Raw genomic sequence first — 21785 nt, forward strand, 5'->3', positions numbered from 1 at the left:
GCACCCCCCCCCCCACGATCCAGGAGCTCCCTGGAAGACGTGTCCCTGGCCACTGCACCCCCAGCACCCCCAGCACCCGGCAAACCCAGTCACGTCCATGCCGATCTGTCACACCCACACATGGAAGTGATGCCTGGCCTACGGTCAGTCGTCGGCTCACACCAGGCCCTGGGGCCGAACCAGGAGCCTGTCTGTAGCCCCTCTCCCTCCCTGCATTACCGTGCACCTTCGGAGATGGGAACTGATCTTATTCTTTGAGCACCTGCCGGGCGCGTCACGGAGGCTGCTTCATCCGTGCCTCCCAACAGCTTGGGAGTGGGCGGCGTTTTCCCGGCTGATGGATGAAGAGCCAGGGCCCAGAGGGGAAAGACTTGCCTGGAGTCCCACAGAAGCCCCACGGCTTCCAAGATTCACTGGGTCTGAGCCAGCTTGGCTGACTCAAGTGCACGCTCTTCTCCACAGCACACTGAGTCTGGGTGATGGGTCAGATTCTTCTCTGCATTCCCTAAGGCACCTGACCCAAAGCAGGTGGCAAGGACTACGGCTACAGCAGGAAGGAGTAGGACCCTGGAGGCAGGCCAGAGGTGGGCAGGGGCTCAGGGCTGGCACTGGTAGGACACCAAAGATGGCCTCCTCAGCCACCCTGCACAAACTCCCCTCTCCAGCCTGACTCTGGCCTCACCACCCCTCGTGCAGACACTGTTCCAGGCCCTTTCCTGGCCCCCAGACTTCCTTTTTCCAAAGCTTCTCCTTCTCCAGTAGCCTGCCCCGCCTCCACCCCAAGGCTCCCCATGACCTACAGAACAGAGCCCAGGTCCCTCCTCTGACCCCCTCAGCTCTGACATTCTGTTTCCACCCCCACACTGGCCCCAGATGGCATGGGGACCGCACCCAGGGTGAGGGGCACAGAACATGGGGAGGCACGTGCACTGGCTTGTTTATTGCATAAAGTCTTGGAGACTCGGTAAGGCACGGAGTCTGGGAAGGGGGCGGGGTGCCCTGGGGGACGTGGTCAGGAATATCCAGGCCTCAGTGCTGGGCACCCCATCGTGGGGAGTGCTCCCACTCTTCGAGTGGCTCTGAGTGCTTCTCTCCTTCAGGACCCTCTCCTGGGGAGCCTGAGCATAAGGGGCCCTTTTTTTCCCAAGAGGGGGAGTACAGGTGACAGGGGACAAAGGTAAGGAAGAGGCAGCTCTGTGGTCCGGATCTCATCCCTGAAGGCACTAAGAACAGGGGGCCCAGCTCAGAGGCGAGTCCTGGAGGGGGGTAGGGGTAGGGGCTCAGCGTGGCAGACTCACTGAGCCCGGAGACTCCGAGCGGGCTGGCTGCAGGGGGCCGCCTCAGCTGAAGTCTCGGTTCGGCAGGAGGAGGGGGGCCACCAGGGTCCACAGGTAGAGGAGCAACCCCGCCCAGCTGGCACAGATCTTCACCCACACGGCTGTCCACGTGCTGATCATCTTCCGGGCCTCGCCGGGTCTGCGACACACCATGATCCCAGTGAGCCGGGCCCCCGGCGCCGTGACCGCAGATCTGGCCCTGCCCTTACGACCCCGGTGCGACCTCTGACCTCGACTCTGGCTCTGACTCTGTAACCCTAGCCCCCCTCTCTTGATAGGTTTGACACCTGGCCTTAGCTATGTCTTTGACCCCAGATGTAGCTTTCGACAAATACCACCGACCTGACCCTGACCTCAATTTCAACACTGACCCCGTCCTAGACTATGTTATAACCTCACTTGGGGACCCTGGAGCTCCAGTCCTGACCTCCAACCTGGCCTCTGACCCTCAATCCTGTAACTCCATCCCTGGCCCCTGGTCTTATGACCAAGTTCTGATATCTCTGACCTTAAATCTGCCCCTTGACTTTTAAATCGTAGCTCCTTGACCTGGAAACTTCAATCCTGGCTTTACGGCCTGCTAGCCCCAATTTTAACCCAATGGCCAAATCTGTGACTTTGTGTGTGCCCAATCCCAACCCTTGACCTCATGACTCTTACTCTTGACCCTGTGACTTTGATTCTAACCCCACACCCTAAATCCTAACCCTCCCGCCGTGAATCCCAACTCTGACCTCAGAATGCAAATCACCACCCATGATCTGTACACCCTCTTGTGCCCTGCACAAGCCCGCGGTCGCCTCCTTCTCAGGGGCTTAGTGAAGGTGCCAGCTGCCGAGCAGGGAAGCTGGGGCACAGACGGGCAGGCTCTGTGGAGGGTCCTGGACATCACCCAAGCCTTGAGCATCAGGAAGAACCCAGGGAGGGGCCAGAGGAGAGGACACGTGTGCCCCACACGTCCTGGCACGGCGGGTTCCATCCGTGCGCGGCCAGGCTGCACGCACCTGTACCAGTTGGTGAGCGTCATCATTATGTGCAGGGACGCGAGCACCAGGCAGAAGTGGAAGAAAGAGTAGCTGTAGGTGACGCCATCGTGCTCATTGTCGAAGGCCCGGCCCCCGCAGGTCGCCACCTGTTGCTGCTGCGTGGCCTCCAGCGCGGACGGGCACTCCTCTGTCTGCATCAGGTTGTTAACCTGCCGGTGGTCCGAGGAGCGCAGACTGTGGGGGGAGGGAGGAAGGAGGCAGGTGGGCAGTTCCAGGGGGCCTCGTGAGCCAGGGCGTCGGTCACAGCAATGGGCACAACGGTTCTGGAACCTCGGGGCCCGGTGACCTGCTGGTTAGGCGCTGGGCCCAGAAATTATCTAACTGCTTTGACTCTGAACTCCACTCCCACTCCCTCCGTGGCCTGAGGCAAGACACGTGACCTTTCTGAGCCTCTGTAAAATTGGGGAGAACGGCACCTCCCTCGTAGGCTTGCCAGGAGGATTAATAAGGTAAAGCCCCTCGCACTATGCCCGGCACAGACTATAAACTAAAGAAACAAGCACTGTTACTCAGGTTGTCCATTCACCAGGTCTGTAAACAGGTACTGAGTACCCAGTACCGCCAGTGACATGCCAGGTATGACATTCACTAATAATGTTAATCATTAAGAACGCTCATTTGCTATTAAGTTCGTTTTCCTTCTACTGGGTGAGCAGTTTTACCAATTATGTCCCCTTTCTTCATGTTTATAATTTAAAAATACAAGAGTAATGGTTTTTTGTCATTTCTTTTCTGTAATGAGGTCTTGGTATTTTTAACAGTATTTAATAGTTTGAGACACAAGGCAATGTCGTGGATCCAACTTGCATTTAGAAAAAAAGTGACAAGAAGGAGCTCTGGGCCCCAGCCCCACCCCATCAAGTGGAGAAGTCACTGACTGAGCTTTCGCTGACCCCGATCACCAAAACATCATGCTGACATCTAATACACAGGAGCCCAGGTCCCAGGGACGTAGCTGGGCATAGCTGTTCACACTTCTTTGCTTCCTGGGTTCTAAGAACCATGCTAAGAGCAGACAGGCCCCTGGGGTGCCTGGATGGCTCGGTCATTTAAGCCCCTGACGTTTGGTTTTGGCTCAGGTCATGAGCTCATGGTTCGTGGGTTTGAGCCCCACACCAAGCTCTGTGCTGACAGCATGCAGCCTACTTGGGATTTCTCTTCTCTCTCTCTCTCTCTCTGACCCTCCCCGGCTTGCTCGCTCTCTCTCTCTCTCTCTCTCTCAAAAAATAAATATATCAACATAATAAGAAAGATAAAAATAAAAAAAGAACAGACAGGCCCCGGGGCTCTCAGAGCCGCTGCCCAGTGACCACAGGCTGGGGAGGCGTGCGTTCCGGAAGCAGCGGGCAACAGCTCGGTGCCTGGATCGCCACCAGCGGGGACCATGTCCTCAAGGTCTGCGGCCACTGCATGCTCACGGCCTCAGACAGGCGGCTGCTCCTCCTGGGCCTCCAGTTTCCTTTTCTGCAAATTGGAGGTGATGTGGGCCTTTCCAGGTTGAAAAAGGGATCAAATGAGGTGATGAAGAGAGACGTTTGTGAACTGCCCAGGCTTGGCTTGGAGAAAGGGCTTTGAAAAAAAGGTCAAAACAAAACAAAATGTGCAACGGCCTCAAAATGTTCCGAGACAGGTGTGCTGCTCTTAGGGGAACGGGCCCTGACCGGATGGACGACTCGGGGAGAAGAGAGGAGCAGCATAGAGGCTCCCTCCTGGCTGTGAGGGGAGACATGGGAAGCAGCGCTGGGAGCCATGTGGGGCCTCGAGGAGGCAGTAATGAGTCAGCCAGATTGAGTGTAAACAGCAGTTCTGCTCAGTATTAGTGTCTGGTGACCCTCACAAAACAGTCACTCACCGCCACCCAGCTGTGCAAATAAATGTTCACAGCTATTTGCAATAAAAGCAAACACTTGGCTCCCACTCCCTGCCGAGTTCTTTTCTAAGTGCCTTACACATACTGACTCATCTATAATCTTTCAACAATCCAGTGAAGTAGGTACTATTTTTATCCTTATTTTACAGATCAGCAAACTAAGGCACAGAAAGAAAGGTTAAGTGACCTGCCAGAGATCACCCTGTTGGTGAGTGGCAGTGACAGGTTCAAACACAGGCAGTTTGGCTCCAGGGTCCATACCGATAAACACTTGCTAAGATGCCCCTTTAAAAAAAGTTGTAATTGGCACAAACAACAGACACTCAGATCAATGGAACAGAATAGAGAACCCAGAAATGGACCCACAAACGTATGGCCAACTGATCTTTGACAAAGCAGGAAAGAATATCCAGTGGAATAAAGACAGTCTCTTCAGCAAGTGGGGCTGGGAAAACTGGACAGCAACATGCAGAAAAATGAACCTGGACCGCTTTCTTACACCATACACAAAAATAAACTCAAAATGGAGGAAAGACCTAAATGTAAGAGGGGAAGCCATCACAATGCCCGAGGAGAAAGCAGGCAAAAACCTCTTTGATCTTGCCCACAGCAACTTCTTACTCAACACGTCTCCAGAGGCAAGGGAAACAAAAGCAAAAATGAACTACTGGGACCTCATCAAAATAAAAAGCTGCTGCACAGCAAAGCAAACTATCAGCGAAACTAAAAGGCAAACAACGGAATGGCAGAAGATATTTGTAAATGACATATCAGATATAAAGGGTTAGTGTCCAAAATCTATAAAGAACTTATCAAACTCAACACTCAAAGAAAAAAATAATCCAGTGAAGAAATGGGCAAAAGACATGAATAGACACTTCTCCAGAGAGGACATCCAGATGGCCAACCGGCACATGAAAAAATGCTCACCATCACTCATCATCAGGGAAATACAAATCAAAACCACAATGAGATACCACCTCACACCTGTCAGAATGGCTAACATGAACAACTCAGGCAACAACAGATACTGGCGAGGATGCGGGGAAAGAGGATCTCTTTTGCACTGCTGGCGGGAATGCAAGCTGGTGCAGCCACTCTGGAAAACAGGATGGAAATTCCTCAAAAAATTAAAAATAGAACTGCCCTAGGACCCAGCAATTACACTACTAAGTATTTATCCAAGGGATACAGGGGTGCTGTTTCGAAGGGACACATGCACCCCCATGTTTATAGCCGTACTATCGACAATAGCCAAAGTATGGAAAGAGCCCAAATGTCCATCGATGGATGAATGGATAAAGAAGATGTGGTATATATATATGTGTGTGTATACGTATATATATACAATGGAGTATTACTTGGCAATCAAAGAGAACAAAATCTTGCCATTTGCAACTACATGGATGGAACTGGAGGGTATTATGCTAAGCGGAATTAGAGAAAGACGAATATCATATGGCTTCACTCATATGAGGACTTTAAGACACAGAACAGACGAACATACGAGAAGGGAAGCAAAAATAATATAAAAACAAGGAGGGGGACAAAACATAAGAGACTCTTAAATATGGAGAACAAACAGAGGGTTACTGGAGAGGTTGTGGGAGGGGGGATGGGCTAAATGGGTCAGGGGCATTAAGGAATCTACTCCTGAAATCATTGTTGCACTATATGGTAACTAATTTGGATGTAAATGTAAAAAATAAAATTTTAAAAATAAATTAAAAAAAAAAGTTGTTATGTGGGTGCCTGGGTGACTCAGCCGATTGGGCATCTAGTTCGGCTCAGGTCATGATCTCACGGTTCGTGGGTTTGAGCCCTGCATCGAGCTCTGTGCTTGGAGCCTGGAGCCTGCTTTGGACTCTGTGTCTCCCTCTCTCTCTGCCCCTCCCCCTCTTGTTCTCTCTCTCTCTCTCTCTCTCTCTCTCTCTCTCTCTCTCTCAAAAATAAAAATAGACATTAAAAAAATTTGTTTTAAGTTGTGTGATCTTAAGTATGAGCTGCCCCCTCTCAGGTGACACTGTAGGGGTCACGACCACCCTGGGCATTGGAGGTTACCCTCTTCCTTTTATGAAGAGGAAACTGAAGCTCAGAAAGACCACACAGCAGGTGAGTGACAGAGCCTGTACCTGCTGACCCCAGTCCAGGCTTCTCCCCTGCCCCCACAGGCGCCTGCCCCTACCGAGCTGGGCACGTGCCAGCCGGATGTGCAAGAAGCGTCCCTGGCCCAGGAGGCAGCGTCCAACCCTGCCTCCGCAGCCCAGTCATGCTGTGCCCCCCTGAGGGACTTGGTTTCTCCACTAGCACAATGCTAGACATGCACGTGTCGAGCGCGCCTCCCAGCCTGGTGTCTTGGCTCCCACATCTTCCCCTTGCTCGCGCCATCAGGCCCCGCCAACGTGACACCTCCCCAGAAGCCAGACCCCCCACTCTACCTGATGAAGACGGTGCATAGGATAAAGATGATGAGCCCCACGATGCTCGGTGCATCCCACCAGTGAGTCTCGTAGCCCTCGGGGCCTGCCAGGATCGTCCCGTTGCTCAAGTGGGTCAGCAGGTGAGGGTTGCATTTCTGGTCTAGGGATGGGAGACCAGTCACCCTCAGCCCACGCAGGCCAGGTCTGAGGTAGGGCAGACAGCCAACCCAAATGGACAGACAGACAGACATACAACTGACCATCCAAATCCCAGCGACAGACAGAACTTAGCAGACAGATGACAGGGAAATAGATCCTGGAACAGAGAGGGTCCTCCTACTCCCTGAAGGACTAGCATGAGGAACAGGCTGGGCTGAGGTGTCCCTGACACCTGTGAGGGTCTCCAGCCCCCCCCAGAAGGTCGCTACTGACCCAGGAATGAGCCCAGGCTTCCTCGAAACCAGGCCTGTACTCACCAGGGACACTGGACAGGGCCAACCAGGTGACAAATGTGGTGTAGAGTGTGATGACGGAGGCCTGCAGCAGACCCGAGTTGGGCTGGGCGTCCTGGCAGAGGCAATCCATCAGGAAGACCCCGTCAGACGTGGGGGACACCCCACCCACACCTAGCCCACTCCCTCCCAACCAGGGGACCTCAGAAAGCCCCAGCACCCTAGGGCCATCCCACCCCACACCCTTCGGGAAAACACAGTACCCAGGCCACCCACCACCCACCCCGGCTGCCCAAACATGGAGTCTCCATTCTCTCTCTTAACAAATCATCTCAGTCTCTCCCCTGCTGAGAACGCTTCACTCTGAATTAAAGCCCTCCAGGTTCACCCCCTCGCCCCCTCAAGCTCCTCCCTGCCCACCTCCCACCGCAGGGCAGCCACAGTGGCCTCCTCTCTGTCCACAGAACCCACCAAACCCTCTCCCCCACTCAGGGCCTTTGCACTTGCTATGCCTGCATCCAACTCTAGATTTTGGCTCAGGTCACGATCTCACTGTTCATGGGTTCAAGCCCCACATCAGGCTATGCGCTGGGAGTGCAGAGCCTGCTTGGGATTCTCTCTCCCCCCTCTCTCTCTGCCCCTCCCCCCGCTTGTTCTCTCTCCATTTCAGAAAGAAAGAAAGAAAGAAAGAAAGAAAGAAAGAAAGAAAGAAACTAACTTTAAAAAAAAGCACAGGGTCTGGAGCCAGTCTGCCTGTTCCACCCCTAGCTCTGCCCCCTACCAGCTGGGTGACCTCAGGCGAGTGTCTTTCCTCCTCCAAGAAAGTATGAAAGTGGAAAGTGGGGACGATGATGGTGCACGACTAAATGACAGGACAGATGCCATCGACTGGTAGCTATTGTTATTCTTCCCCCTCTTCTCCACAGCTGTATCCCCAACACCTACAAGAGGGCCTGGTACACAGTAAGTGTTCCGGAAGTATTTGTTGAATGAATACTGATTGCTGTGTGAGCTGGGACAGAGGGATCACCCTCTGTGGGCTTCAGTTTTCTCATCTGGAAATGAGGCTCTGACCAGAAGGGAGGTTCCCCACCTTTCTGCTAAAGACCCTCAAAGGCTACCCAAGCTAGCTGTGAAGTCCCTGGTGGGACGAGATCCCCAACCACGAGGCACCCCTGGGCTCAGAGGCTTTCTGAAAAGCACACGATGACCTGGGGAGCCCCACCCATTACCCTAGATGTTCTGGGACTAGAAACTGTGGAACTCCCAACACCCCTTATTGAGGGGTCTAGGAATTGTTGCTCAGTGGTCCTCCCTGACGGTCTCCCGATTTCCATAAAGACAACAATGATAACAACAGTTAATGTCTGATGGATACTTATACTCCCGACCCCGTTCTGTGTGCTCACAAACTCGATCTCCATCCTGCAAATAACTCCAAAGACTAGGTATTATCCTCATTTTTACATTTGAGAAGAGAAAAGCACAGAGAGGTTAAGGCACTTTCCTAAAGACACCCAGCATGTAGATGTGCAAACTGGGACTCCAACCCAGGGAGGCTGACTTGGGAGTCCACACTCTTAGCCCAAGCCTCTGTGACTAACAGCCCCGTCCCAGGACCCCAAGGTTCCCACCAGAAGTCCCACACACCAAGGGGCCTGGCATCAGGATGGGCAAAGACAGGCGGGCTCACCTGGACCTTGGGCAGGACGGCGACAATGGAGACGCAGACACAGAGAGTGAGGTTGAGGCCGATGAAGACCTTGCCCTCGTAGCAGGGGCCGGGGTGGGTATAGTAGATGAACAATAGCGTCACGGCCGCAATGGACAGCGTGTAGAAGAGGAGGGTGAAGAAGAAGAGGCCTGGGCAGGAAGGGTGGCAAGCAGCAGAGTCAGGAGGCGCAGGGACCCCCGAGCCCTCCGGGGGCTTGTCGGGCAGTCCCCTGTGTGAGCCCTCAGCTTCCTCATTGGAGGAATGACATCGGAGTCTCCTGAATGTCTGTCATTCACCAACACCTGAACTGAGACGGCTCCCTTGCCATAAAGAAGTTAACCATGCAAAGAAATATGACGGACACACAACAGTCTTTTAAAAAGCCAACTGGAGGGGTGCCTGGGTGGCTCGGTCAATTAAGCGTCCGACTTCGGCTCAGGTCATGATCTCACGGTTTGTGAGTTAGAGCCCCACATTGGGCTCTGCGCTGACAGTGCAGAGCCTGTTGGGATTCTCTCTCTCTCTCTCTCTCTTGCTCTCTGCCCCTCACCTGCTTGTTCTCCCTCCCTCTCTCTCTCTCGCAATTAAAAAAAAAATGAAAAGTCAACTGGATGCATAGTGACCTGCTGAAGCCCTGCTCTCTGTCAGAGAGACCAGCGTGAGAGAGGCGTGAAACCAGACCAGCTCCTGAGTGAGCCTTTCTCCTTGATCGGCTCAGAAAGACAGCTGAACAGGCACCCATCCTGCCACGGGGGCTTCAGTGACCGAGTGTCATTTGGCTGGGTCTGGGCTGGCTGTGCGTGGCCCATCCTGTGGGAACCGCTGAACTCAGACCCCGCCAAGGCCTCTCCAGTTCGGCTCTCCTCTGACCACCCCCTCAAGTGACCCCAGAGCCAGCTGCCCCGTCCCTCCATCTGCCCTGGACAGTTCAACTGCTGCCCTGGGGCAGGGGGCTGTTCCAGATGCCCTCGAGGCTTTCCTGTAGCTGCGGGGACGCCCTGACGCTCAGGAAGTCCCAGTCCCCGGGGTCTGGAGGCTGAGTGGCGGTGCTCACCTGCATACCAGGCCCGGGAGTCACATTCCTCAGCCTTGCCCAGCCACCGCTGGTTCCAGGAGTGCGCGAAGTCGATGAACAGCACCAGCTGGATGAGGATGAAGAGGAAGGAGCCCACGACACCACAGTAGAACCAGACTGGGTGGGGAGAGGGGAGGGAGAGGTGAGGGGAGAGGAGGCGAGGCCGTAGGGGAGCAGCCTGAGCGCCAGGCTTCCTGGGATTTACGCAGCAGGCACGCTCCCGTTGTCTCCCTCTCACACCCATTTACCCAGTCGACAACCGTTCATGCCACGCCCCTGCGATGGCGACACTGAGAAACAGCAGAGTCCCTGGTCTCAGGGATGTCCCTAGCCATGCACAGAGATGCTGCGTGGCAGGTGGCAGGGTCAGGTTGAGGCACGTTCCGCAGGCCCCCCCACGTTGTCTAAAGGCCATGTGGCCAAGCACCAGGGTGCTGTCTCCCTGGGTGGGGGGGGGCAGCGACCCGGCCAGCAGCCTGGGGTCTGTGTGCCGAGGCAAAGAGCAACCCCCACCAGTGCTCCTCCCTCTGGAGACCCCACCTCCCCCCCTGGGAGCCCCCATCCCTCCCACCAAGGCCGCCTACCGTTGGAGAAGGAGCCATCAGGGATGTAGAATGCGCCCACGGTGATGCCCACGAGGACCAGGAACTTAAAGAACCAAAATCTATTGGGGGTGGCGAGGAGAGCCAGGGGGGCTAAGTGGGGGGTGGGCCCCAGAACTCCCACCCCCAAAGAGCAGGTACTGGGACAGGTGAAGAGGGACTTTCTAGTGGTCTGCTGGGCACAGAAAGTCTGTCCTGGCCCTTGAAAAACCTGAGGGGCAGAGGGAAGGACCAAGCTGGAGTGACAGTGATCACCCAGGTTCCTGCCCCAACCGTGTCACTACAGTGCTGTGTGGCCTTAGCATGTTCTTGCCCTCTCTGACTTACTCATCTGAGAAGTGGGAGCAACTAGCTGAGCTGATCTCTGTGCTTTGGTGGCTCCTGAGTGGGGGCAGGGCCTGGGCTGGAGTCGTGCAGGGGGTCCTAGCTGCGGGCAGGAGGGGCGCCCTCACCCGTTCTGGATGGCAGCCCTGGGGTCCCGGCTGCTGCGCACGCAGAGCATGAGCAGGGTGAAGAGGAAGAAGAAGGCTGCCGTCGCAAAGCACATGCGGTAGACGGCGCGGTGGCCGAGCAGGGAGCCACAGTCGATGTGGCCCTGCAGGACGACGGGGGTCCCGGCCCCCTCCTCACACACCCACGGCAGCTGAGGGGAGAGAGAGCAGCGTGAAGGCCCCTGCCCCCGGAACCCCGGGCCGACTCTGCCAAGGCCTGCCACGAGGGAAGCCCCCTCCTTCCCCTCCATCTGCACCCCTGCCCACCGCTGGGGCTGAACTCCTGAGAGTGAGCGTCCCCCCCCCCCCACCCAGCCCGGGACAGATGGGGACACAGGGTCCAGTCACAGGTCGTTACTCTCTGCGTGTCTCCCTGCTGTCGCACCTGCAGCCTCAGGACCTCATGGCTCTGTCGAAAGCAGGGCTCCCCCTAGTGCTCTCCTCCATCACCCACATCAGAACCCCCGGAGATTCTGGGGGAAAGTGAGACTCCAGGGCCCCTCTCGGAGTCTCTGAGGCGGGGGCTGAGAGTCTGCATTTCTAGCACACTCCCCAGGGCATTCGTACCTTCCCACACGCGCACACATGTCAGGGCCACTGGCCTAAATGTCGCCCTGGATCTGTGCCAGGCTATGAAACGCGGAGAGGAAGGGAAGAGAGGACCCCAAACGGGGCTTGAGCACTAAGGAGGGGACAGCATGCCCCGGGGCCAGTGTCCAGGGGACAACGATGATTAGTAAGATTCTCCAAGGGAGACTTATGAGAAGCCAGAACTCCCATGTGAGGTTCAAACTCTCCTCCCCACGTGAAGAAACGCCCCTGTCACCAAGCCGGGTCACTCCTGCCCAGCGTCCTCAGAGGGCTGGGCACCCCCAGCCTGCAGCAGCGGGGCCTTCGCTGCGGGCCAGTCCTCCAGGCCACCTCGCTCCCCTGCCTGCCCTCAGGGCCGCTCACCTTGTAGAGCTGACTCTCCACACCAGGGCTCAGCATGATGACGGACACCAGCACCCCCAGGAAGAGGAAGGCCGTGAAGATGAGGCGGGTCACGGTGGAGTTAGGACTGGAGGGACAGCAGCTGCACAGGATGCAGGGGGCAGAGCCGCAGAGGCAGGACGCCTGCAGGGGAGGGCAGGACGGCACCCTTACTCCCCCCCTCCTCTCCCCTTCCCCATCCGAGCAGGAGCACCCATGACCACCCCCCCTTCCCTGTCCCCGAATCCTAGGCGAGCCTGCCCTCCTCCTGCCAGACAGGGGCGCACCTCCTCCCCAGATATTATCCCATTTAACTTACAAGCCCCAGAGGAAAGCAAGCCTCGAAAAGGTTGGGTCACACTGTTTCTGATGCAGGGGGAAGCAGAGTGGTAAAAGGTAAATAGATAGATAGATAGATAGATAGATAGACAGATAGATAGATAGATAGAGCGATCCATCTAGAAGACCAGCTCTGGCCCTGATAAGCTGTGTGACCGTCTTTAACTCACTCAACCTCTCTGAACCTCAGTTTCCCCTTCTATAAGGTGGGAATCATAACGGTACCTACTTGTCACAGGAATTTTATTTCATTTTATTAATGTTTTATTCATTTTTGAGAGGGAGTGAGCAGGGAGGGGAAGGGGTGGGGGAGACAGAGGATCTGAAGTGGGCTCTGAGCTGACAGCAGTAAATCCGATGCGGGGCTTGAACTCACGAACTGTGAGATCATGACCTGAGCTGAAGTCCGGACACTCAACTAACTGAGTCACCACATGCCCCAGGAATTTTAAATTGTAACCCGCTCAGGCTTCCTTTCTCCGCTCCCTGCTTAGCTTCTCTCCATAGGACTTACTATCATCTGACTGGCCTTCTATTTTACTCATGTGTGTCCCCCTCCTGTTTCTAGCACGTCAGCTCCACCAGGGCAGGGGTTGTGGTCGTCCCAGAAAGCGGGGGATAGTGCCTGGCTCATAGCAGGAGCTCAGTGACTACCTAGTGAACAAAGGCAAAGTGTCTGGCATAGCCCCAGACATATGTTAAGACCTCAAGAAACATTCAGAGAAACGCCTGCTGAATGAATGGAATGTAGAATTGTGAGTGGCTGTGATTTCCTGCTCCGGGGCGGTCTAACCCTTTCCCTCTCCCGGTTCCTCTGCCCAAGCTGGCGCCAGTCAGCCCCTGGCCTCCCTGGGACTGGCTGAAATCACTCTGGGGGCTGCTGATGCCACAGTATTCACAGCTGGCGCCCCAAAAGAAGGCTGACCCTCCTGGGAACCGGGCCCGCCACCAGATATACCTGGTCACCCGTCTATCTTCCCCCAAACAGCCCCAGCTCCTCACCCAGGCATTTAAGAGTCAACAGCAAGAAGGACACCAGCTCTGCCTCCTACAGGAACACACTCAACGATCATTACGCCTGTCCTGGTAGGTGCTGCCCTGAGAGTCACTGAGGGGGGCCCACTTTAGACTGGGGGTAGCGGGTCCCCTCCCTGAACAAGTGACATTTAAGCTGAGCTGGAGAATGAGGAGGCTCTCTCCCGACCAAGGGGAAGAAAGAGTGTTCCAGACAGAGGGAACAGAGGCGGAGGCTGCTCTGGGGCAGGCAGGAGCCGGACGATGGAGGAAGAGAAAGAGGCCGCTGTGACGGAAGCTTTGGCGAGCAGGGAGTGGCGAGGTTGGCCAGGCTGGCGGGGCCCGGCAGCCATGTGCAGAACCGTAGTGTTGACCCTAAGAGCAGAGGGCATCCATCAAGGGGTTAAAGCTGGGGACAGGAACAGCCTTACACTGCGAGACTGGCTCTACGGAGAGCAGGCTGAGAGGGACCCAGCACCCTACTTTCTGGACTGGTCACCAGACACACAGCACAGTCTGCTTGAAATGTAGCTGCCCTCCCGTCTCCCCTTCCCTTCTTCCCAAGAATAGAAACGCCCCTGGAAATGCCCCGTTACCCATCTCTCTCACCCGCACAGCCAAGTACAGTGAAATGAAATACTTGCAGAACGAATTTCTTCTTCATGGCCCGAATCATAACTTGTCCAGCAACTCACGGTTTCACCTTGCGGCACTCACCGCAAGCCCTGCCTCCTACCCCTGGCCACCTTCTGGGGGGTGAGGGGACAAGCAAATGCCAGAAAAGTGTTTTACAGACATAAAGAACATTCTGGCTATCAGACAGACTGGCTATTAGTCCCATTTTACAGATGAGGAAACTGAGATCAGAGAGGTTAAGAATGTGCCAGAGTCACCCGGCAAGTGGACAGCAGTGCTGAGAGCCAAGGAGTGATAGTGACAGCTATCCTTTATGAGTTATCCCGTCCCAGGCACCCTGATAAGCAAGCACCTTACCTACATTAAGTGTCGCTGACACTATGGAGTAAGTGTGTCGTAACCTCCCACGTACAAATGGGGAAAATGACTCAGACAGGCGACACGACCAAGGTCACACATAGCAAGTAAGCTGAGGACCTGGGGTTTGAGCTCATGTCCGTCTGTACCAAGGGCTCACTAGTTCATCAATGGCAGTCTCATTTAATGTCAAAACAGTCCCTCCAATGCCAGAAAAAGCCAACGGGGGCCCACAAGCACTGATCTCGGGAGCCAGAAGTTGAGGTGCCCGAGTCAGAGCCTGGCTCTGGCTTGTTACCATCTCCGTTTGAGACCTAAGAAAAGCTTCCCCACTGCAATCAGGGAAGGGGGAGGGGGCTTGGCCTTTCAATTCACTCGAATTCTTGGAGATCAAAATCCAGGTGTTGCTGACACTCGAAACCTCGGAATTTTCCCAGGGCCGGCAGCCAGACAGACCAGACCGGGGAGAGAAAGACACACACCAGCCGCCACCACCAGTGGCTTCCGGTGGGTTCTTGGGCACCTTGCAATCGTTCCTACATTCTGACCGGGTCGCTCCACCTCCACCATTGCTGCTACAAGAACCTCTTCCTACAGAACTACCAGCTCACGCGAGCAAGGGCAGACACGTGCATACACGCATACACACGCGCACATGCAAGATCATCGCGGCACTGTTCACACAAGGAAAGGACTAGGGGAAAACTGAAAAGAACTAAATGCCCATCAAGACATCGTGGTCCTCCCCTAAGAGGGATTCTCTGCTGAATGCAGCAGATGCGTAGATGATACTTAAGTGGGTACGTGTAGCTAAACAGAAGTCAATATAAATTATGCCTCAATAAAGTTGATTTTATTACTAAAGAAGAAAACTTTTAAATGAAGACAAGGGGCGCCTGATTAAGCGTCCAACTTCAGCTCAGGTCATGATCTTGCGGTCCGTTGAGTTCAAGCCCGGAGTTGGGCTCTGTGCTGACAGCTCAGAGCCTGGAGCCTGCTTGGGATTCTGTGTCTGCCTCTCTCTCTGCCCCTCCCCGGCTCTCAAAAGTAAACAAACGTTAAAAAAATGTTTTAAATTAAGACAAAAATAAAATGGACACGATGCTTTAGGTTTTACGGGCCTATGAGAATCTCAAAAGACTGCAAATAACTTAAATGTCCTGCACCAGGGGCCAGGGGTGGTCCATTTACTCCAAGGACCGTAACAGGGGCAGGAAAGAAAAAAGTCACCGGGCTGCAGAGCAACACGGACTAACATGTATGATGCAATGTGAGAAGCCAAGGCAGCCACGGAGCTGCTCCTGTGCTACGATTACAAACCCCCTCCCCCAAATGCACTCAGGGGAACCGCAGCAACAGAGAGGCACCAGAACACTGGCTGTGTCCTAGCAGCAGCCGGGTCCTCGGGAAGGGGAATCAGGTAGCCCCGCGTCTCAGCGTTTTCAGGCTGCAGGGCTCCTTGGCATTCAACTGGTCCAGACTTTCTAATGAAGAATCACCCGGAAGGTAGCCTCTGCCGTTCACACACTGCCAACAACGAGGAGCTCACCTCACTACTTGAGGAGCTCAAGTCATCGTCTCATGGTTTGTGGGTTTGAGCCCCACGTCAGGCTCTGTGCTGACAGCTGGGAGCCTGGAGTCTACTTCGGATTCTGTGTGTGTGTGTCTCTCTCTCCCTCTCTGCCCCTCCCCTACTTTTGTGCTCTGTCTCTCAAAAACAAACATTAAAAAAAAAAAAATAAAGCTGTATTGTTTAAAACAAACTGGCCCTCCACTTCTGGGTATTAGTCAAAAGCAAGGACTCAAACAGGTATCTGCACACTCAAGTTTATAATAGCGTTATTCACATCAAAAGGTGGAAGTCAACCAAGTATCCGTGGACCACGAAACGCGGTCTATCCATACAGTGGAATATTACTGAGCCTTAAAAGGGAAGGAAACTCTACACATGCTACAACACAGAAGAACCTTGAGGACATTACAGTGAGTGACACAAAGCAGAAAGACAGAGAGCAGACTGGGGGGTTACCAGAGGCTGGGGGAGAGGGAGGTGGGGATTATTACTGAATGGGCAGGGAGTTTTCAATTTGAGAAGATGAAAAAATCCTGGAGATGGAGGGTGGGGCTGGCAGCACAACAATGTGAATGTAGCTCACTGCCACTGAACCCCCACACTTAAAAATGGCTACACTGGTCAGTTTCATGTGATGTGGATTTCACCACAAGAAGGAAAAAGGAGGGGGCAGTTTTCAAAGAAGAGTGAGCACTTAGCTAGGTGGGGAAGGGAAAGGTGTTCCTACAAGGGGATTGGCACCTGCTAAGCTGTGAGAAACACAGTAGCTTCGGGGCAGCTGGCAAGAGAGGCTACAGGGGTGATGGAAGGGACGGCCAAGGTCCCTGCGGGCAGTGCCAGGGAGTCTGCACTTTATCCTGAAAGCCATGAGCAAGACTGGTGCGGAGGAAGCAGAGCATCAGATCTGCATTACAGAAATGTCACTTTGGGCACAGACGGAAGACAGACGGAGGGGGTGGTGGGCGGTACCTCTGGGAACAGGGCGAGAGCGCTGGTGGAACAGATTCCAAAAGGGAAGGAAGACAGATCCCAGAGTTTTTGTTGTGTGCTTTAACTCACGATATTTCCCCCTCTCGTTCATTTGGGATGATATCATTTCGATATCATAAAAACAGGCCTCCATTTTAAATATATATACCATGTTTCCTAAGATAAATTACAAGCTCCTTGAAAACCAAAAAATAAAAGGTTAAAATGCAATCTTTTCAAGATTAAAAAAAATTTGTTTAATGTTTATTTATTTTTGAGAGCAAAAGAGCAGGAGTGGGGGAGGGGCAGACAGAGAGAGGGAGACACAGAATCCCAAGCAGGCTCCAGGCTCTGAGCTGTCAGCACAGAGCCCGACGCGGGGCTCGAACTCACATGACTGTGAGATCATGACCTGAGCTGGAGTCAGACACTTAACTGAGCCACGCACAGGCGCCCCGTTAAGATTTTATTCTTAAGTAATTTCTACACCCAACCTGGGGCTCAAACTCACAACCCCGAGATCAAGAGTTGCATGTTCTTCACTCATATGAGGACTTTAAGAGACAAAACAGATGAACATAAGGGAAGGGAAGCAAAAATAATATAAAAATAGGGAGGGAGGGGCGCCTGGGTGGCTCAGTCGGTTGAGCATCCGACTTCGCTCAGGTCACGATCTCATGGTCCGTGAGTTCGAGCCCCGCATCAGGCTCTGTGCTGACAGCTCAGAGCCTGGAGCCTGCTTCGGATTCTGTGTCTCCCTCTCTCTCTGGCCTTCCCCCCATTCATGCTCTGTCTCTCTCTGTCTCAAAAATAAATAAATGTTAAAAAAAATTTAAAAAAATAAAAATAAAAATAGGAAGGGGAACAAAACATAAAAGACTCTTAAATATAGAGAATAAACAGAGGGTGGCTAGAGGATGTAAATTAAACAATAAATAAATAAAAAAAAAAAAAGACTTGCATGGTCTACAGACTGAGCCAGCCGGGCACCCCTAAAATGGTAAATTTTATGTTATGGATATTTTGCCACAATGATACAAAAAACTGGTCCCAGCAAGGATGGGATGCACCTTGTAGACTTCATGAACAGCCCCATTACTGGCTGAGCCAACCCAGGACTAGACGAAATACAAGAGAGAAGAGATCAGCCCCCAAAACACTCAGTGCACGCTCACTTCCCCCTGCAGCACTAAGAGTAATAGCCTTTTCCCCACCGTGGAACTCAGTTTCCTCTGCCATAAAATGGGCTCCTGTGGGCAGGACAGTGAAGTGGCTCAGACAGAGCCCAGGCTCTACAATCAGACAGCCGGGATGTCACGGGCTTGACCACTTCCTCGAGTGTGGTCTTGAGCATTTTATCACCCTGGGGTGCTTCGAGTAGCCACTGCAGGCCAGCTTCCTCCTAAATATACTGGTGTGTTCATCTCAGTTCCATTTCATCGTCCCAACTGAGAGAGGCCCCACCGTTCTCCCCACTTCCTAATCTCTCAGCCCTAGGGAGAGGGGACCAGTGGCTGCCCACGGTCACACAAGCAGAGGAGATGGAGGGGCCGAAGTCACTGCCCTCACCAGGATCTGAGTCCCATAGTTTGACCCTTTCCTGCTCCCTCACACGTAGAGGGCAGAGAATTAGATTCTACGGCAGGCAGATACTCAAGGAGGCCCTCCCGAAACATTCGGCCGTGTGCTGGCTTGCCCTGTGACTCCCATCCTGTTGTGCGCCCATCTTTGTTTATTTTATTTTATGTATTTTAGAGAGAGAGTGAGAGAGAGGACGAGCAGGGGAGAGGGGCAAAGGGAGAAAGAGAGAATCCCGTTGTGGGACCATCTTATCTTCTCTGAGCCAGGACTCATGCTCGGCCCAATACAAATGCTGACCGAAGGGCATGATGGGCAGATGCAAATACCTCAAGGCTAGAAGTCTTCTCCAAGGATCCTCAGACTCCAGAATGTTCCAAAGATGCCCAGGAGCCCCCTATTAGAACTTTGCTCCTATGGGGCAAATCTCCATTGAAACAGGTTGTTATCAGTGTCCAGTCACACCTAACTGCACCGCTTAATACTGTGTGGCTGTGGAGAAATCACCTTCCCTCTCTGATCCAGTTTCATCATTTGTGAGAATGATTAACTACCTCACTGGGGTCACTGTGAGGACTGTATGACGGGATACATACATAGTGCTCACTGCAGTGCTGGTCTGTGCCACCACTGGACAGCGCCTGGACCAGGAAATCAGATTTTAATCTTGACTGTGCGGTTCCCTATCCGTTCACTGTGCAACCTTTGGAAAGTCAGCTAACCTCTCTGAGCCGCAGTTCTCTTCATCTACGTGTTGAGGGTTCGAGCAAACCTGTCATGTGGCTTCTGGTCTCAGCCTTGTAGGATTCCGTGACTCAGTGACCAGCTTGGGCTCCAGAGGGAATTCTCCACCCACCTTTCCAAGATGATAATAACAATAGCTCCATTCACTATTGGCCAGGAACTGGGTGGGGCACTTTTCAATCTTCCTCAAATGGCATTATGAAGGAGGCGGAGAGACCAGGCACAGGGGATTGGCAGGTCGCCCCTCAAGGGGTGCCACTCCCAAGCGAGCGAGCGCAGCCAAATGGAAATCTGGTCAACTTGGAGGAAGCTCTCCCTCCCCCACCAGGAAGCAAACCCCTCTTGGCCAGGAGAGCCAGCCCAAACCTAGAATTCACTGGGCAGAAAGGGATCTCGGGGACCAGCTCTTGATTCTGCACACGTGCGCCCCCACACACTTCACAGGTGGGTAAAAGGAGGCCCAGAGAGGACAGGGACTGTCCAAAGACCCACTCTACAGCTTTGCTGTGCAGATATCACTCTCAGAAAATGGTTGTGAAGTAAATCGCTAGATCCCTAAGTTGCCACCCTTACATCCCATCCTGACGCACACACAAATCAGGGACAAAGGAAAGCAAGTCCTGAGATTCAGCAGCCACCAGACCCCCCTCTTCCTCTCTGTTCTTCTTTGTGTAGGGCAGAGGGGGAGGGAGCTGCCTGAATGAACCTCGGGTTTAATGAGGGGAAGAGGGAAAGGAGAGGGGGCTGGGAAGAGGGAAAGGAGAAGGGGCCTCCCAGCCGGGGTCTGGCTGAAGCTCCTCCCCTTTGCTGGCTGCGGGCCCCAAAGCAGGGGCTGGCTGCCCCCCACCCCAGGTCCCTGGGCCCAGGCGCCCAGGTACTCCCCCCAGTCTCTCAATTCCTGGGTTTTCCAACCCAGAGTTGGGCCCGGTGGCGGTGACAAACCAAACCGACCTCACTCAGGGGTGGCTTAGAAAGGCGGATGGGGGCTTCCTCCCCACCCGCATTTCAGGCTATGGGGCCCAGAGTGGGAAGGGGCTGGGGTTCCTTGGGGAACTGCCCGGCACTTAGCGTGAACCAGGCTGGATGAGGCAGAGACAGAGACGGACGCAGAGAGACAGAACTGGACGGTAGGACAGACGGACAGACACCCGTGAGACAATAACCGATGGAGCAGCCACGGGCGGACAAAGACAGTCGGATAAATGAACGGACAGAAACAGATGTCAGACAAATACACATGGACAAACTGAGGCAGGCGGGCAGGGCGACAGGCTGACGGACGGACTGCCGGAGGGACAGAGAAAGACACACCGCAGAGAGGGGCAGGGACCAGGCGGGCCACACAAAGAATCATAATGTCCGAGAGGGAGACGAGGGCGCCCCGCGAGGAAGTTGGGCCAGCGGGGGCCGCGGCGCGCACCCCCACCCCGGGCTCTGGGCCTCAGTGTCCCCAGTCCCCGGGAGGGGCGCCCGCCCAAGGCCCTCCCCTCCCCCCGCAACCCCGGCGCGCCCCGACCCCTCCCCCCGGCGGTAACCCGAGCCCCGGACACCAGCTGTCCCCGGCGCCCGCGGGTCCGGGATGGGGGTGGGGGGACCGAGGGACACGGGGACCCGAGGGGCGAGGTGGCGGGGTGCGGGTCCCGAAAGACAAGTTTGGAGGAAGGAAAAAGAAGAAACTATTTGGAGGAAGACGACGGGACAAAAGTGCGGGGCCAAAGAAGGAGCCGGCGGCGCGCGGGCGGGCTCGGGGCTCGGGACTCACGCAGCTGAGCAGGGAGCAGGCGCCCAGGCAGGCCCCCATGGCGGCGGCTCGGGGCGCGGGGCGCGGGGCGCGGGGCGCCGGCGGCGGGTTCGCTGGGGCTCCGGACGCCCGGTCCTGGCCCCGCCCCCGCCCCGCCCCGGCCGGGCCCCGCCCCCGCCCCGCCCAGCCCCACCTGCCGAAGCCGCTCGTCGCTTTCCGGCGGCGCTCGGAGCCTCCCGAAACTCACCTGGGGCAGGTGCGCCCGGGCGAGACCGGCAGGGAAAGTGAGCGGGGGGCCAGGATTCCCGGCGGCCGTGCGAGCCGTGCCGCCGACCCGACTCTGCCCCGGGTGCAAGTCCTGGTTCAAAGCGAGGGTTTGGAAATACCGAGACCCGGGTTCGAGTCCGAACGAGGCCACGGTGCGACCTTACAACACTGCCCCCCTCCCAAGGCGCTGAGGCCAAGTTGTGGTCACCCCAAACCCCTCGGTGTAGAGCCTCTACCCAAAACATAGGTGTTGAATGGCTCATGATTGGATAAAGAAAGTTGGGCAAGTCGCTTCGCCTCTCTGAGCCTCAGTTTCCCCATCTGTAAAGTGAGGATGCCCACCTCATGGGGCTGTTACGACCCATAATAGATGCCTGACAAATGTGAGCTCTTCATCATCCCTGTTGCTCCTAAGACCCCGGCCTCACACTCTTGCAGCCATCCTTCCCTCCATCCACCTGTTGACTCCTGTCTTGGGCCACCCGCTCCCCTTAGCCATTCCTGCTGGCCGGCTTATTGCTGCCTAGAGATGCCCAAACTCTGGCCCCCAGCTAAGGAGGTCAGAAGGGGTGGGTGGATCACATTTCC

General features: G+C 54.8%; 1 protein-coding gene across 1 annotated transcript; it reads right to left on the reverse strand.

Annotated features, from left to right (window-relative positions):
- Positions 1–1071: 1071 nt before the first annotated feature.
- Positions 1072–21061, reverse strand: SERINC2 (serine incorporator 2). Its single transcript, XM_049617630.1, has 10 exons — positions 20952–21061; positions 11962–12123; positions 10969–11159; positions 10499–10578; positions 9894–10031; positions 8819–8988; positions 7150–7240; positions 6692–6833; positions 2342–2557; positions 1072–1476 (listed from the first exon to the last, which is right to left on the reverse strand). The coding sequence occupies exons 1-10, from the start codon at positions 20988–20990 to the stop codon at positions 1341–1343; spliced, it is 1365 nt and encodes a 454-aa protein (XP_049473587.1). The 5' UTR covers positions 20991–21061; the 3' UTR covers positions 1072–1340.
- Positions 21062–21785: the final 724 nt, after the last annotated feature.

The sequence above is a fragment of the Panthera uncia genome (assembly GCF_023721935.1).
Source record: "Panthera uncia isolate 11264 chromosome C1 unlocalized genomic scaffold, Puncia_PCG_1.0 HiC_scaffold_4, whole genome shotgun sequence".
Taxonomy (NCBI): Eukaryota; Metazoa; Chordata; class Mammalia; order Carnivora; family Felidae; genus Panthera; species Panthera uncia.